Here is a 17684-nt window from a genome sequence, read left to right on the forward strand (position 1 = left end):
AGTGTGCATAGAAATAATCCTCACAAGATGGTAGGACCAGCCTTTCAAAAGCCCCACACAGGAAAACCTGCAAGGTGGGCATTTCATCAGCAGAGCTCAGCCCTAAAGGCCCAAAGCCCAGAATCATCAGACTTGGTGAACTCCTTGATTCTGGATGGCCCTGCCCCCTTTGCAAATATCTTGTTGTATTCTTGGCTTGGAATTCTTTTGCTGATAGATCGGGAAGAGTCCACAGTGAACAAGAGAGCAGATGGATCCCCTGGTCATCACACAAATAGCTAAGTGTGCTCAGCCTGGATGGGTTCCTCATAGAAATCTGTTCTGATGTCCACTGAGTGAGGCTTGCATTTGAGCCTCTGCTGTGTACATGTCACAAGTTCCTGTGTTCTGCTCTTGGTGACAGCAATTTTTTGTTGTTGTTTGTGGGGCTTGATCTTGGATCCTTGAGCTTTTCCACTCAAGGCTAGTGCTCTATTGCTTGATCAACAGCGCCACTTCCAGTTTTTTGGTGGGTTAATTGGAAATGAGTCTCACAGACTTTCCTTGTCTAGGTTGGCTTTGAACCGTAATCCTCAGATCTCAGCCTCCCCAGTAGCTAGGATTACAGGCGTGAGCCACTGGCACATGGCTGTGACAGCAATTCTTATAAACTATTTACAAGAGTCATGATGATGGGTGTCGGTGGCTTCATGCCTGTGATCCTAGCTACTGGAGAGGCTGAGACCTGAGGATCAAGGTTCAAAGCCAACCTGGACAAGGAAAGTCTGTGAGACTCATCTCCAATTAACCCAATAATTGAGATTATCTCCAATAAACCACTCAGAAAACCAGAATTGGCACTGTGGCTCAAGTAGTAGAGCGCTCACCTTGAGTTGAGAGTACCCAGACCCAAATTCAAGTCCCATAACCACCAACAACAACAAAAAGTCATGAACATGATATACAGCTCAGGCTGCTCTGAAACTCACTATCCTCTACTGGAATTGCAGCAGGAAGTACTGCACTTGAAAGCAGGCCTGAACCCCTGGCAAGCGATTTCATGTCACCCTCATGCTTACATTCAGTGGAGACTGAGCTCTGAAGGCCATACCTGGATGAATGGCACCCCGCTACAATCCCTGGCAGGCCTTTTGTGAGTGAAGCCTATAATGGATAGTCAAGTTGGGACTTCGGCTGAATACCTTGCCACAAGCGTCACACACATCCCCCCTCTCCCTGGTGTGTCTTGAGGTGGCGCTTAAGATGCGTGCGCAGCTTGAATGCCTTCCCACACTCATTGCACTGGTAGGGCTTCAAATCCGTGTGGATGGTGCGGTGGGTTGTGAGGCTGAAGTGGGAAGCAAAGGCTCTGCCACAGTCTGCACACACGAATGGCTTCTCCCCAGTGTGTGTCCTGCGGTGGCACACCAGCTGCGCGTTCCGTGTGAACATCTTCCCACACTGGGCACAGCGGTATGGCTTCACCCCAGTGTGCACGGCCTGGTGCTCGTTGAGGCTCTTGCGAGAACTCAACACCTTGCCACACGTGTCACATGTGTATGGCTTCTCCCCAGTGTGTGTCCTGCGGTGGCGCATGAGCGGTGAGTTCTGCGTGAATGTTTTGCCACACTGGGTGCAGCGGTACGGCCTCGCCCCAGTGTGCACAACCTGGTGCTGGATGAGGTACTTGCGACTGGTGAACGCCTTTCCACACGTGTCACACACAAATGGCCTCTCCCCGGTATGCATCCTGTGATGTATGACAAGGCTGGAGGACTGACGGTATGCTTTCCCACACACAGAGCACCTGTGAGGCTTCTGGTCACTGTGCACTGTCTGGTGTTTGGTCAGCTTGCCACGTGTGCGGAAGGCCTTGCCACACAAGCCACACGCATACGGCCTCTCTGTAGCATGTGTCCTCTTATGGCGCATGAGGCCAGATTTCTGTAGGAATGCCTTCCCGCAAGTGGCACAGCAGTATGGTCTCTCCCCAGCATGCGTCCTCCAATGCATGATGAGGCTGGAGTCCTGACTGAATGCCTTGCCACACTCTCTGCACTTGTAAGGCTTTTCCTGAATATGTGCTTTGGGTGTATGTGTGCGTAAGGGAGAACATATTGGAGCATCATCACATGCATGGACAATGTGTGTGTTCCCACTGGAGGGGCTCCCCTGAGGGCGGGACATGGGGGCCCTGGTGAGGGCGGACTTCTCCAGCTCAGTCCTCACCCCTGGCCCTTCACACAGGTATGGAGAGAGCCTGCGCAGGTGCTCCTGGAGGGGCCGTCCCAGCCACGGGCTTGTGGGCTGCATCCCTGCGAGACCCCCACCCTCCTGCTCTCCTCTGCCACTACCCTCTTCTCTGTGGACCATAAGCACCCCTTTAGCACAGCCGTCAGTGGCGCTCCACTCCCACTCATGTGGAGCCTTCTGGATTTCCTCGCAGGAAAACTCATCATTGACTCTGTCCCCATGACTTTGAGATATTTCTCTCCTACTGCTGCCTGTGCAGGGTGGTAAGTCTTTAAGTATATATCTAGGAGAGGTATCTGCAAGATATAAAATTCCATTCTGATTAATCATAGAGTTCAGTATTTCATACTGAAGGAGAGAATGTACAGCAAAAGTTACACAGGCAACCAGGAGCCATGGGAACTCTGAAAAGAGAAAATCCAATATGTAGGAACTCAAAAGGAATAGGATTCTTTATTGCAATGGATCATATAGAATCTACCTTATGAAAAGGCAAGTCTCATTTCAAATACCCTATAAAGAAACCATCCATCCTGAACAAATCTCACTGATAGGAACACAAGACTTTCCCCCTAAGTCACAAAAGCCATACGGTGATATAGTAACCGAGGAGAAAAAATGCCTATTTATAACATACTTAGTATGTACAAATACGTTGTAATGGTTCAGAGCCCAAAGCAGTTTACAGAATGAAGTAACTGGCAAGTTTGAATTGCAAAACAGAGAAAAGAACTGCCATACAATTTCAAAAAGAGGAGGAATTCAATACAACAATGCCAGAAAAGAAACCGAAACCAAAAACACCTGGATTATGTGCTATAAACAACCTACATATATTAGTAGTGAACAGATGTTAACATGAACAAGAGGTATCTAGCAGTTATGTTGCACAATATATGCTGAATACATTTAGATGCTGGTAAAGTTACCAACAACAACAAAAAGTAACTCATGATAAAATGATCGAGTATTTCCCCTTTAAAAAAAAAAGGGGGGGGGGGTGTTGCTGGAAAGATGGCTCAGAGTGCTTCCCTTGCATGCTTGAGGCCCTGGGTCAGATTCCTCAGCATCACATAAGCAGAAAAGGCCAGAAGTGGCACTGGGGCTCAAGTGGTAGCTGAAGAGCTAAGGGACAGTGCCCAGGCCCAGAGTTCAGGCCCTACAACCAACCAAAAATGAAAAAAAAAAAACAGCTGGGCACTGGCGGCTCACGCCTGAAATTAAAGCTACTCCAGAGGCTAAGATTTGAGGATCGCAGTTCAAAGCCAGACCAGGCAGGAAAGTCCATGAGACTCTTATCTCCAATAATTTACCAGAAGACTGAAACTGACACTTGAGCTCAAGTGGTAGAGTGCTCGCCTTGAGCTGAAGAGCTGAAGAACAGAGCCCAGGCCCCAGAGTTCAATCACCATGACAAAAAAAAAAAAAAAAAAGAAGTTGCAAAAAGTCTAAGAAGTGGAATGTCCAGCCATAGCTCTAGGTGTGCATCTGAAGGAAATGAAGTCAGAGAATAAAAGAGATGTCGGGGTACTGCACACCCACCATTAGCTGGAGAGCTAGCCTAGACCACTTCAATGGACACAGGAAATGCAGTGGAGACACAGAATGGCATATTGCTCTGCAGGACAGGGCACAAATGGAGACATTCTAAAGTCCTTTAGGGCTCACAACAGTGACACATTTGTTTTCCTACAGAAAACTTCCATTTGTGCCCAGGTTCCCCAGTTCCATCTCTGCACATCTGAACTCTTACCTGCACACACACCTTTGGCGCCTTCCCAACCATAGATCTCTCCTGGAGTTGTCACATGGCTCTGTGCCACCCAGGGCTCTTCCTCGAGCTCCAATGGCAAAATCACACTCACACTGGGAGGAGAGACTCCTGTTGATAGAAAGACAACGCACTGTGGCCTTTCCAGAATCCCCAGTCCCACGCTCATAGGAAAAGGGGACATCACACATGGATGCAAAATACAGTTCACATATTCAGCAGACTGCCTCCATCTGAACACTTCAGAGCACACTTTAATGTGCAGACAGCAACACAACAACTACTGAGTCAGAAGCACAAGGAAATCCATTCGTTCAAAGTCTGAGGTGGGCTGAGTGTGGTGTCATCTGTGTGTAATCCCAGCACTTAGAGGATCAGTGGCAAGTTCAAGCACAGCCAGGGCTATAAAGGAAGACCTTTTCTCAAAAAAAAAAAAAAAAAAAAAATGATGAGGAAGAGGAAGAGAAAGTGGAGGAGAGGAAGGAAGGACTGCCATAGTGCTTGATATGTAACACAGTGATGAGAGGACCTGCCTAGCATGTACAAAGATCTAGAGAGAGAGGGAAAGGAAAAGAGTGGAGAAAGGAGGGAAGAAGGTGAAGGGAAAAAAGGAACAAAGGAAAATGGGAGACAAGCCTGCAAAAGCTGACATGTACAGGTGCTCACTTAAGCTGTAGGACACAAGAGATAGGACAAAAGAAGGTTATTAAAGTCCAGAGGCCATGTTAGCATGTTTCTGTCCCTGAGTTGGTGGACCTTTATGTCTAGTCAAGGAACGTGGGACTCTCCAGGCAGCACTCAGGGGAAACCTAGGCCAAGAGTAAAACTCCCAACTTGTGCAGGGAGGGGTGCTCACCCACAGAGACCAGGTTCCTGTAGGTGTCCAGCATGACGTCCCTGTACAGAGCGCGCTGAGCCCGGGTCAGGCACCGCCACTCCTCCTGGGTGAAATCCACCGCCACATTCTCAAATGTCAACTGTCCACAAGGAGAAAATCCAAAAGCATTTCACACACATCCATGGACTCAAAAAAAGTATTACATGGAATTATAATCAATGCCTACCATCAAAAAGCAATCAGGGAAACTTCAGGATTTTACAATTTGTAAAAGTTCTTTGATATGACACCCAAAGCAAAAAAAAAAAAAGGACATGGAATTGTACATCCCAGCATTCTTCAGAGTTAGTGGGGAAGTATGATGAACACGCCTAGAATCCTAACCAGTCCAGGAGCCCGAGATCTTAGGATCAGGGTTCAAAGCCAACTGGAACAGAAAAGTCCATGAGCCTCTTGCCTCCAATGAACTACCAAAAAGGCCAGAAGTGGAGCTGTGACTCAAGTGGTAGAGCAACAGCCTTGGGCAAAAGAGCTCAGGACAGCACCCAGGCCCTGAATTCAAGATGCAGGACTGGGTGCTTGGTGAGGAGGGGGACCAAAAGCTGAAAAGAAAACCAGCAGAGAGGTTTCAGCAAGCACACAGGAACACTTGATGGGTGATGCTCTCCTGTGCCCACACCCAGTAGAGGGGACAGGGCTGAGGGAAGGCGTGGGGGACATGAGCACACATGGCAGGCAGGCAAGCACCAGCACAGTCAGAGCCCAGGCCAGCTCTGTGCACAGGAAGGAGACGCCACATGGCTTTACCTGAGTCACAGCCGCCATCCCTGCTCCTTGGCTTTCCTCTTCCTCCTCAGGTAATACCACTTTCCAGAAGTCAGTCCTGAGTGCTGAAAATATCCCGTTTAGTGCTCACACCCAACATGCACTCTCTGTGCCCTGGCCACAGCTCAGGGAGAAGATGGTCCTGTTCTGCCCACTCATGGGGTGATGGTGAGTGCCAGTCCTGGGAATGGAACTCAGGAACTGGGCCCTGTGCCTGAGCTTGTTTACTCAAGGCTGGTGCTCTACCACTTGAGCCACAGCTCCACTCTTGCTTTTGGCAGTTAACTGGAGCTAAGATTCTCCTGGAGGAGTTGAAGCACCACAGCTCCTGAACAGAAAAACATCAGATACCAAGTTTCCCAGTCTGTACCCTAAAAACAACAACAACAAATGTATGGGACATTCCTGCCCAGGCTGACGTCAAACCTCCATCCTCACATCTCAGCCTCCTGAGTGGCTAGGCTTACAACCATGGGCCCTGCTCCTCTCCTTGTAACCCATGACCCCTCTTTCCCATGGACCAAATGGCTCTGCACAACTACAAATCTTTCTCCTCTCCTATTCGGAAGTGCTCCCACATTTCCTGCACCCCACCACCTATGTGATGTCTTGGATCCTTCTAGAGATGGAAATTCTAAACTTCTCTCTTTGCTTTCCTCTCTGCTGTTCCCTTTGTGGCTTTTGCTCTTTCCATGGATTCTTTGCAAAGCCTTCAGTGCACTCTCTACTTTCCCAGCAGCTGTGGAGGCTCAATCTCCTTTTCCTGTTTTCCCGATTTCTTGTCATTCTTTCTTTCTGATGATCCTTTGCCCTTCCCACAGCCCCAAGTACAGGCCCGGTATAAGAAGGCAGGCCCCAGGTTGCCCTTCCCCACCCCGAGGTTGGCCTGGGGTAGGCTGAGGAAGGGCCAGCGCAGGGGAGGGTGGGCCGGGTCTCAGGACCACAGAGATCAGCGATGGGGGAGCTTGGCCAGGGACTGAGCCCGCCGGGACCAGGGCCGGGCTGGGATGGGGATCAGTGGTCGGGGCCCGATGTGGGGGTGGAGCCGACGCCGGGGCCGCGGCGGGGGTCGCCGCGTGGGCAAAGCTGGGGGTTGGGGCCAGGCCGGGGGTTGAGCAAGGGACAGTGCAGGTGGAGGGGGTTCGCGGATGGTACGGGGATGGAATTCGGGGCTGGAGGGCCGCGGCTGGGGCCGGGAGTCCGGGGCCTTTGTCCGGACGCCTTGGCCTGGGACCCGGAGGCCGGGGTCTGCGGTCGGGGGAGGGGAGCCAGCGGGTCCCAGACCCCCGGCCGGGCCCGGAGGACCATGTGGAAGATGGTGCCGGGGGCCGGGGACCGAATGTCTAGACATGGGGCCCAGGGTCGGGGTCGAACAGGAGCCGAAAGGAGCAGGGGCCGCGCCCACCCCGCCCTCGCCCCGCGCGCAGCGACGCGGGGACGCCCGGGTCCGGACGCCACGGTCGCGCCAGGGCCGGCGGAGATCAGGGAAGACCGGCCGGCAACCCAGGCCGCCGGGCAGGAGGGCCGCGCGGGGGCTCCGGAGACCCCTACCCCGTCGTGGGGCGCAGACTTACTCTGGCTCGGGAGACTCGTGGTCTGCACCACGAACTTCCGGTTACGCCATCCGCTTCCTAGTCTGAGGCGAGCTGCGCGCGCAGAAAGCGAGGAGGGCGGGCTTGGGGGCGTGGCAAGCAGGGCGGGAGCCTGCGGCGGGGGCGGGGTGATCTGGGTGAGGCTTTGGAAGGAGCCAATGGAAAAGTGGAATGGGCGCCGCCAGAAGGAAAGCCAACCTATTGGACCAGTGCTGGAGCGTGCTCTGGCCTGGGCCAGAGAGCAAGTGGGCGTGGCCTACCTGGACTGAGAGTGGCAAATGGGTGGAGTCAGGGGGGACACTCCCGGCTTCGGAGGATGCTGCCTGGGCGGGGCCTGGGTGCGGAGGCGGGCCTGGTTGGGGGCGGGGCCAGAGTGCTGAGGCGACGTGGTGCTGAGGGCGGAGTCTTCATGCTGAGGCGGGCAGATTGCTGGTGGCGGAGTCAGGCTGCTGAGGCTGGCGGGTACAGTGGGCAAAGGCAACGTGCTGAGGCAGGTAGGGTCCTGGGGGCGGAGTCGGGGTGCTGAGGCGGGCCAGCTACTGGGGGCGGAGTCGGGGTGCTGAGGCGGGCCGGGTGTTGGGGGCGGAGCCAGGCTGCTGAGGCCGGCCGGGTGCTAGGGACGGAGTCAGGGTGCTGAGGAGAGAAGAGTGAGTTGCTGCAAAAGAAGAGAAGGAGATAAGGAAGCCAAAGGAGGGAGAAGAGAAAGGAACAGAGGAGAAGCAGATGGGGAGGATTGCAGAATGGAGAGGAGCGAGGAGAGACAGAGAGGATAAAGAGAGAGGTAAGATCAGAGGGAGCAGAATGGAGAGAGGGGAGAGGGGAGTGGAGGGAAAACGGGAGAAAAGACAGAAAAGAGAGAGGAAGAGAGGGAGAGGAGAGAGACCAGAAAGGGTGTGAGGAGAGGAGAGGTGCTACAGGGGAGAGGAGAAAGAAGGAAAGAGAGAGAAGACAGGAGAGAGAAGAGTGGAGAGGAGAAAGAGAAGAGAGAGCAAAGGAGAAGAGGAGAGAAGACAGAAGGGGGCAGCAGAGAGGCGAGGAGAGACAGCCAAGAGAACCGGACATAGAGGAGGAGAGAGGAGCCAGGAGAGAGGGAAGAGAAAACAGGGAGAGAGGAAAGAGCAGAGAGAGGAGCGGGGAGGAAAAGGGAATGGAGGGAATGAGAACAAAAAGGGAGAGAAAAAGCAGGGCAGGTCCATACGCATCTGTGGGGCACAGGCGCGGTGGAGTTCTGAGATTAGAGATGAATGTGAACAGTTCCATTGTTTAGACATATGTCATTTGCAGGGAATGGATGGACCTAGAAGGGACCATGTCTTGTGAGGAAAACCAAGCCTAGAGAGACAGGGTGCACATCTAGTCTATGTGGAAGTTAGGTCAACAGTATAAGTGGACATGGTAAATTACACAGAATGCTAGACATCACGTGCGCGCGCGCGCACACACACACACACACACACACACACACACACACATCAAGTCAGACTAAAGGAGGATCCCCTTAGGGGAGGAAATCAATGGTGTGAAGTTTCTGTTTATTTTTTGGTTGGTCCTGGGGCTTGAACTCTGGACCTGGGCACCTCCTGCACTGCAGATAACAGCCTTACACATAAGATGAGCCTGGCACATGTCTGCCATTGTGAACAGAATGGCAGAATCTGCAAGGGCCAAACATCACAGGAAGGTTTGGAGAGGTGCTCACACCAGATGAGAACATTCTGGGTGTTTAACTATTGACCAGTGCCTAGGATAGGGGTCATTTTGCTTCGGTTCCTAAGACATACCAGCTCATAGTCTGTGAAGAATATAGAAGTTGTCACCCATTTCCCCCTGAGTTGCAGGGACTCAGCTGTGCTCTACAGTGATGATCCAGTCTTAGCCAAAGCCTTAGCCCTGGTCAATGATCAAGTATTTCAGGTGAGACACACAGGATTTGGAGATGCTAGGCTCCGTTGCCATGGTACCCACCAGCATCCCATAGCTTGTGTCCCCAGGCAGGCTCATCAGCTCCCTGCATGGTGCCCTGCACGTGACAGCAGTGATGTGGCTGTGGGAATGACCTTCAGACCGCAGTTATAGCACGGACCCGAGTGCAATTCCTACCTTCTCTGCCATCACCTGTCTGTCCCATGTGGGGTGCAGGCTGACACCCACAGACTCCGTCCTAGAACATCTGAGGATCCCTCACCCTTGTCTCCTGAACAGAGCTGCTCCTCAAGCACTGCTGGAGGAGGTCACACCACAGATATGCTGTTCATGAAACTCACAATGGGCTCCATGGAGATAATCCTATGAGACACCAGCAGAGAATCAGACAGGTGCAGGAACCGCAGCTCCAGCCCCTCCGTGTCCTTCCTGGAGTCCAGACCTCCATGGACATCCTGCTGCCCTTGAGTACCTGGGCTGCTTGCACATGCCCAGCCAGTTTCTAGTGAGCACAGCGGCTATGGTTTCCAGGTGTTTTGCAATGTGAGTCCCTTTCTGCCCCTGAACCAGGACTTGAGTGACTCCTGCCTCTGCTTGGCCAGGATCAGGAAGAGGAAAATCTTCTCACTTCTCAGGACACATGGACAATTGCTGTGTGTGCAGCTCTCAGTTTTCCTTTTCACATCTGTGTGGTCTTTGGGCTGCAAACACTGGAGGCACCCCTCAAGCACACCCCAAGAACTTAACACCCTCCTGTATTTCTTTTCTCAGTCGTGGTGCTTGAACTCTGGGCCTGGGCGCTGTCTCTGAGCTCTTCAGCTCAAGGTAAGCACTCTACCACTTGAGCCACAGCACTTCCCGTTTTCTGGTGGTTATTGGAGATGAGAGTTTTATGGAATTTCCTGCCTGGGCTGGCTTTGAACGGTGATCCTCAGATCTTGTTTTGCTCGGACTCACTACCCCGCAAAGTCCACCAGATACCAAGATCAAAGTAAGCAACGAAAGAGTCGTTTATTGCAAGCTTGAGCTTGGTCCTCTGCACATTCAGTAACTGATTGACACTAAGAGGCCCTGAGCATAGAATCAGAACAGCTTATATAGTATTGAACAAACAACTTCAAGGAACTTTTACATGAGAAATTACATGATTGGTTGACATTTAAAGCAAGGTAAGCTGGACAAACATGATTGGTTAACATTGTTATTGATGCGAATTGTCTGACTACTGGGTCATGGTGTCCTGCATGGCCACCCCGTGTCTGACTGATGCATCTGGAGGAAATTCTTCTGGTTTTTCTCAAGGATTATTTATGTCCCTAATTGCCCAAGCATTGTTTTTCTCTTTGTGTAATTCCTGGGTCAGGCTCATGGTCAATTCCATGACTCATACCTCACAAGATGGTTACTGGCTTAAAGATAGAATCACTCAGGCATCAGGTTCTTCATTCCCCCCTTTCTGACATGCACCTTAAGGGCCAATCATGGTCCTTATGGGCACACATCACATTCTCCATTGGGAACCAGTTGATATTCAGCCTTTAAGACCATCATTGTACAGTGTTAATGTGTTTCTAACAAACATCACTAGCCAGTTTACAACACATGGCCCGAATGTGAGTACCAGCACCACTAAGATGATGGGGCCCAGTAAGGTGGATATCAAGGTGGTCAACCAAGGAGAGTAATTGAACCATGAATCAAACCAACCTTCCTGCTGTTTTCTTTCCCTTTTTCATTTTCCTAGTCCTTCAATCTTAGCCCCCTGAGTAGCCAGTATTCCAGGTATGAGCAACCAGGGACCGCGCTCAATTACTTTTTCTAACAGCATAAATGACGATGCAATCAAATGAGATTAAGAATAGAAGATGAGGGGCTGGGAAGGTAGCTCGATGGAAGACTGTTTACTTCACATGCATGAGGCTCTGAGTTCGATTCCTCAGCATCACATAGCAGAAAAAGCCAGAAGTGGCACTGTGGCTCAAGTAAGTGGTAGAGTGCTAGCCTTGAGCTGAAGAGCTGAGGAACATCGCCCAGACCCAGAGTATGAGCCCCACAACCAACAAAACAAAACAAAAAAAAGAATAGAAATTGAAATATTTAGGCATATTCTCAAGAATATGTAAGTCCTTGAACACCATATCCATTGCGGCATGATTCACCACAGCCAAGAAACAACCCAGAAGCTCCATGGTGTCTGCAGAGAAATGAGTGACACTGGTCATATAGAGCAAAGTCAGCAAGTTCAGAGCAGTGGAGTCACAGGCCCAACTCTGGATGAATGCATAAAGAAGATGTAGCCTATTTCCATCACAAACTACAACTAAGCCAGGAACAAGAAGTAAATCCTGTCATCTGCTGCCACATCTGTGGAAGTAGAGATTGCTGTGGAAAATGCAAGAAATCAGACACAGAAAGGCAAATGCATGTTCTTGAAACAGACAAGAACAGGGCAGAGGAATTGTCAGCAAGACCAGAAGGGTCCAGGTGAGGAATGGAGTCACATGCAATGAGGTAGACCAGAAACCCAGGGTGAGGAGTCACTGCTGATCCTCTCCTGAGCACAGTGACAAATTTCTGCTTCAAAATCACCACTGCTAACGATGAAAATGAGTAGGGAATTAGAGAATGAAGCTACCTCCTCAGAAACGACCAGGCATGAAAACAGATCGCTCGTCACCCTGCTTTCAGGAATGTCCTTTGAAGGTCTACATCCAAGTCCCTTATGGGGTCTCTAGGAATGAAAACATTTTTAGAAAAATGATGATTAGGTTGGGAAGGTGGCTCAGTGGTAGAGTGCTTGCCTTGCATGCATGAGGCCCTGGGTTGGATTCCTCAGCACCACATAAGCGAAAAGAAAAAATGCCGGAAGTGGCGCTGTGGCTCAAGTGGTAGAGCGCTAGCCTTGAGCTGAAGAGCTGAGGGACAGCGCCCAGGCCCAGAGTTCAGGCCCCACAACTGGACCCATAAAAAAAAGAAAAAGAAAAATGATGATTAAAGCCAGGTGCCAGGGAGTCACGCCTGTAATCCTAGCTACTCAGGAGGCTGACATCTGAGGATATAGGTTCAATTCCAGCTCGGGCAGGAAAGTCCATGAAACTTTTTTGTTTTTTTTTTGGGTGCGGTCGTGGGGCCTGAACTCTGGGCCAGGGCGCTGTCCCTCAGCTCTTCAGCTCAAGGCTAGTGCTCTACCACTTGAGCCACAGCGTCACTTCTGGCTTTTTTCTTTTTGCTTATGTGGTGCTAACGAATCGAACCCAGGGCCTCGAGCATGCAAGGCAAGCGCTCTGCCACTGAGCCACCTTCCCAGCCCTCCATGAAACTCTCCAATAAACCACCAGAAAACCAGAAGTGGCGCTGTAGCTCAAGTGGTAGAGCACTCGCCTTGAGCTGAAGAGCTGAGGGACAGCGTCCAAGCTCAGAGTTCAAGCCCCACAACCGACAAAGGAAGGAAGGAAGAAAGAAAGAAAGAAAGGAAAAATGATTAAAGCCAGGCTCTGGTGGCTCACGCCTGTCATCCTAGCTACTCAGGAGGCTGAGATCTGAGGATCAAGGTTCAAAGCCAGCTTGGACAGGAAAGGCTGTGCAACTCTTATCTCCAATAAACCACCAGAAAACCAGAAGTGGCGCTGTAGCAGAACGCTAGCCTTGAGCTGAAGAGGAGGGACAGCACTCAGGACCAGAGTTCAAGGCCCATGATAGACAAAAAAAAAAAAAAAAGGAAAATGATTACGAAAGGAAATCCTTCACAGAAATGTCTCACTCTATTTTCTTTCTTTCTTCCTTCCTTCCTTCCTTCCTTCCTTCCTTCCTTCCTTCCTTTCTTTCTTTCTTTCTTTCTTTCTTTCTTTCTTTCTTTCTTTCTTTCTTTCTTTCTTTCCTTTTCTTTTTTTCGTGCCAGTCTGGGGGTTTGAACTCTGGGCCTGAATGCTGTTGCTGAACTTTTTTGTCCCAGGCTGGCGCTCTACCACAAAGCCCCAGCTCCTCTTCTGGTTTGTTTGGTGGTTCATTGGAGATAAGAATCTCATGGGCTTTCCGCACTAGGCTGGCTTTGCACCTTGATTCTCAGATATCAGGCTCCTGAGATTGCCTCAGTATGAGGTTCAATTTTTCTTTTCTAACAGCATATATGATGATAAAATAAAATGAAACTGAGATGAGGAGGGCTAGGAAGGTGGCTCAGTGGCAGAGTGCTTGCCTAGCATGCATGAAGCCCTGGGTTCAATTCCTCAGCACCACATACATAGAAAAAGCCAGAAGTGGTGGTGTGGCACCAATGGTAGAGTGCTAGCCTTGAGCAAAAGCAGCTCAGGAACAGTGCCCAAGCCCTGAGTTCAAGTCTCAGAATTGGAAGAAAAAAAAGAATAGGAAGGGACACTTTGGGTAAGAAACTTCAGAGACACAAAGCTTACACACCACTGAAGTTGTTTACAGACAGTCATCTCAAGTTGGGCCTCAGTGTCTCCTGCTGGCCTACTGGGATCCAGGAGAGGTAAGTGACTGCACCACTCCCCTGCTCCCTGGAGAAGTTCACACAAGAAAGTGAAAAGTGTCTTGATAATTGCCACATGGAGGAAAAGAAAAAGTTTACTGAGAACTTGGCTTGCCACCCCAGGTGAAGGGAAAATCACCGCTCCCGCAGGAGATGACCTCAGCTGCTGCCCTCTTGGACCCCTATCTAAGGAGCCCTCTGCAGCTCTGAAGTGCCCATGTGCGTCTCAGAAATGACCCGCCCTGCCAAAGCATCCTAAGAGGCAAGAACTTGTGTTCACTGCCACTTGTGAGGCACAGCCTGCAGGAGAGACCACAGGTTCCACACTCTGGGTAAGGGATCACCTGAGGAGCAGGGATTCAAGATTGAACCCAGTTGCATGACAAAGCCACAGGGGAAGGATAAGAATGGGCTGGCCAGGGAACACAGCTGGGGCAGGTGTACATGGAATATTTGTGGTCTCATGACCATGTGTGTACATGGACTATTATGGTCAAATGACCACAGGTGTCCATGGAACATTTGTAGCCCCATGATCACATATGACCATGGAATGTGAACGAGATGAAAAGGCATCATCTTCATTCAACCTTCCTGGTGAACAGGAACCCATGCTAGAGCTACTGGAAGACAATGACAAGATGCCCTTGAGGATCAGAATGTCAGTCTCCCCATGGAAGGTGGTGCTTCCTCCTCACCAAAGCTGTGCTCAGCCCAAGTCTGCTGCTGGTCTCAAACACCACTGAATTCAGCAACATGTCCATGGTCAGTGGGCCTGTGACTCACCTGTAGACCAGAGGGGCAGCTCCTGGGCGGAGCCTGGGTCAGCAGGGCAGCTCTGCTGGAGGAGGTGGAGTCTCAGGAGCCAGCCCAGTGCTGCTGGCTTCACCTGGCTCCCAGAGCCCAGGCCTGCGGCTGCACGCCTGCCATGTTTCTCTGCAGTGGAGAAGGCTGTGTTGGGCCATGAAGCCTCTCACTCTGATGGGAGAATTTCTGCCTCCTCACCCACACGTCTTCCAGCCCAGAACCCTGAGACTAGAGGTCTTCCCTCTGGTTGACCCCAGCTTATGGGAGAACGGCCAAACTAGGGGAGACCCTGATTCTTCTTTGTACCCCAGCATTGTCTGAAGCCAGGCACCTGTGGCTCATGCCTGTAATCCTAGCTACTGAGGAGGCTGAGATCTGAGGATCGCAGTTCAAAACCAGTCCAGGCAGGAAAATCCATAAGACTCTTATTTCCAATAAACCACCAGAAATCTGGAAGTGGCTCTGTGGCTCACGTGATAGAGCACTAGCCTTGAGAAAAATAGCTCGGGGATAGTGCCCAGACCCAGAGTTCAAGCCTCATAACTGACAAAAAAACAACTAACTTTAGAATTGTCTAAAAAGAAAAAAGTGAGAATTTAGTGCTAGGTTCATAATTCATTTATTGACATTCAAAGTTCAGACATTAAACCCCTTTTCCTACTCAGAGGAATTAATTAAAATTAAGTACAACAAATTAAATGCTCATTTACCTGGTATGTGATGTCTCATTAAAACACAGATTACACACTCACAAAAGCCCTATCAATTACATCTGATTAAGCTTATTAATTATACCTTCTTCCCCCGGGACCTTAGAACTCAGTGCCCCCAGTTTCACAGTATGAACTGCAGGTTTGAGATACATTTACAATCTTTAAAAAGGATAATGACTGGAAAGACTGATTTATTATCCCACAAAAATATTATTTTCCCTCTTTTTTTGTCGGTTGTGGGTCTTGAACTCTGGGCCTGGGTGCTGACCCTGAGCTCTTCAGCTCAGGCTAGCACTATACCTCTTGAACCACAGAGCCACTTCTGGCTTTTGCTGTTTATGTGGTGCTCAGGAATCAAACCCAGGGCTTCATGCATTCAAGGCAAGCACTCTACCACTGAGCCACCTTCCCAGCCCCCCACAAAAATATTATTGAATACTCAAACTCCACAATATATAAACTATATTAGTATTCCCAACTATTCCCAATGCATCCATACTTCACTGGCCAGGCTTGTTTTTCTCCCTAGTGAACCGTTCAGAGGCTTCATTTCTCCATATCAGGGCCTGGGCACTATCCCTGAGCTTCTTTTGATCAAGGCCAGCATTTTACCACCTGAGCCACAGCTCCACTTCAGGATCTTTGCTGATTAATTGGGGATAAGAGTCTCATGGGCCTTCCTGTGTCTCGGTCCAGCCACAGCATGAACAGGGGCTCCCAAGGGGCAAAGTGATTGATGAAGGAGACGGAGAAAAGGCTGAAGGGATGGGGCTGGGAAGGTGGCTCAGTGGTAGAGCGCTTGCCTTGCACGCATGAGGCCCTGGGTTTGATTCCTCAGCACCACGTAAGCAGAAAAAAAAGCCGGAAGTGGTGCTATGGCTCAAGTGGTAGCGTGCTAGCCTTGAGCTGAAGAGCTGAGGGACAGTGCCCAGGCCCAGACTGAAGGGACAACTCTGTTTATCTCAGCAAAAGTCTCACTTATAGGGCTGGGAAGGTGGCTCAGTGGTAGAGTGCTCATTTTGCATGCATGAAGCCCTGGGCTGGATTCCTCAGGACCACATACACAGAAAAAGCCTGAAGTGGTGCTGTGGCTCAAGTGGTAGAATGCTAGCCTTGAGCCAAAGAAGCTCAGGGACAGCCCCCAAGCCCTGAGTTCAAGCCCCAGAACTGGACCCAAAAAAATGTCTCAGCTATATACACTTTCTATATTTACCAAATGCTTACATCACATTGTTTCAGGACCCACCACCCCCACAAGTGCAGATAGAACCTAGCCTTCCTCAATCTACTTCAAACAACCCTAATCTACCATTCTCCCTCAGATAAGCCCCCAGGCACAAAGCAGAGAAAAAGACTTCCTCAAATAAAAAGGCAAGTACTTGCAGCCCTGAGGGTTGGAGCCAATGGCCAGAGCCTTTGCTCACACCTTGCCAGCTCCTGCCACCTTAGGGTCTGCAACATCTCCCCCTTTTTATTTTTTAAATTGAGCAAGTATCTGTCAGCCTGGACCTGGGCAAAGGAGTGGACCATACAGCTCCTTGCATGGAATGGAGAACTGATGCAGCCAAGTCTTCGGAGACTGTTATCTTTAGGGTGGAGTGGCCAATATCAAATATCTGCCCCTGAAGCTGCATCAAGTCAAAGCTCAAATTATCCTGGGACTGGAGTCCCTGAATATGTCGCTGGATTTTAGTCTAAGTCACATTTCCATCCTATTGAAGAAGGGAAGCACAGATGTACTGATAATTAGCATGACATGTCATTTTTAACTGAGTTTTTAGCAGTGTTACCTGGTTATTAACATACATCATGGCTGTTCCCAAAGCATTTAGACATTTCTCAATCGTTTTATCCATTCCCACATGGGTCCCAAGGGCACTAGAAATATTTCGAGTTAAAGTATGAACATGTTGTATGTGTGTATGTATGTGTATGTGTATATGTATGGTTTGGGTAAGGGCCATGGCAGAAGCAGTAGCACTGGCAATAAGAGATATTACATGCCTGTAATCCTGGCTACTCAGGAGGCTGAGATCTGAGGATCACGATTCAAAGCCATCCCAGACTCTTATCTCCAATGAACGACTAGAAAACCCAAAGTGGCTTTGTGGCTGTTGCGCACTGGCCTTGAGCTGAAGAGCTGAAGACCACAGGGACAGTGCCCAAGCCCAGAGTTCAAGCTCCAGGACCAACCAAAAAAAAATAAAAAAGGGGCTGGGAAGGTGGCTCAGTGGTAGAGCGCTTGCCTTGCATGCCTGAGGCCCAGCGTTTGATTCCTCAGCACCACATAACCAAAAAGAAAAAAGCCGGAAGTGGCGCTATGGCTCAAGTGGTAGAGTGCTAGCCTTGAGCTAAAGAGCTGAGGAACAGCACCCAGGCCCAGAGTTCAGGCCCCAGGACCGGACCCAGAAAAAGAAAAAGAAAAAGAGTTATGGTAGCAATAACACTGGCAAGCAATGAAGAACCAGAGTAACTCCATTCTAAGACTGGCACC

At 50.1% G+C, this 17684-nt stretch overlaps 1 protein-coding gene across 1 annotated transcript; it reads right to left on the minus strand.

Annotated features, from left to right (window-relative positions):
• Positions 1-858: 858 nt before the first annotated feature.
• Positions 859-7306, minus strand: LOC122125815 (zinc finger protein 347-like). The gene is made up of 5 exons (XM_042700440.1): positions 7241-7306; positions 5649-5731; positions 4860-4980; positions 3986-4114; positions 859-2528 (listed from the first exon to the last, which is right to left on the minus strand). Exons 2-5 carry the CDS (start codon positions 5664-5666, stop codon positions 1195-1197), a joined length of 1602 nt encoding a protein of 533 aa, XP_042556374.1. The 5' UTR covers positions 5667-5731; positions 7241-7306; the 3' UTR covers positions 859-1194.
• Positions 7307-17684: the final 10378 nt, after the last annotated feature.

This window comes from Dipodomys spectabilis, unplaced genomic scaffold (genome assembly GCF_019054845.1).
Source record: "Dipodomys spectabilis isolate Male_0828 unplaced genomic scaffold, ASM1905484v1 ptg000266l, whole genome shotgun sequence".
NCBI lineage: Eukaryota > Metazoa > Chordata > Mammalia > Rodentia > Heteromyidae > Dipodomys > Dipodomys spectabilis.

Coding starts and splice junctions, on each gene's coding strand:
- LOC122125815 (XM_042700440.1), bottom strand. Junction 4,115..4,859: donor CAGGAACCTGGTCTCTGTGG/GTGAGCACCCCT, acceptor TTCTATCAACAG/GAGTCTCTCCTCCCAGTGTG. Junction 2,529..3,985: donor CGCCAAAGGTGTGTGTGCAG/GTAAGAGTTCAG, acceptor TATATCTTGCAG/ATACCTCTCCTAGATATATA.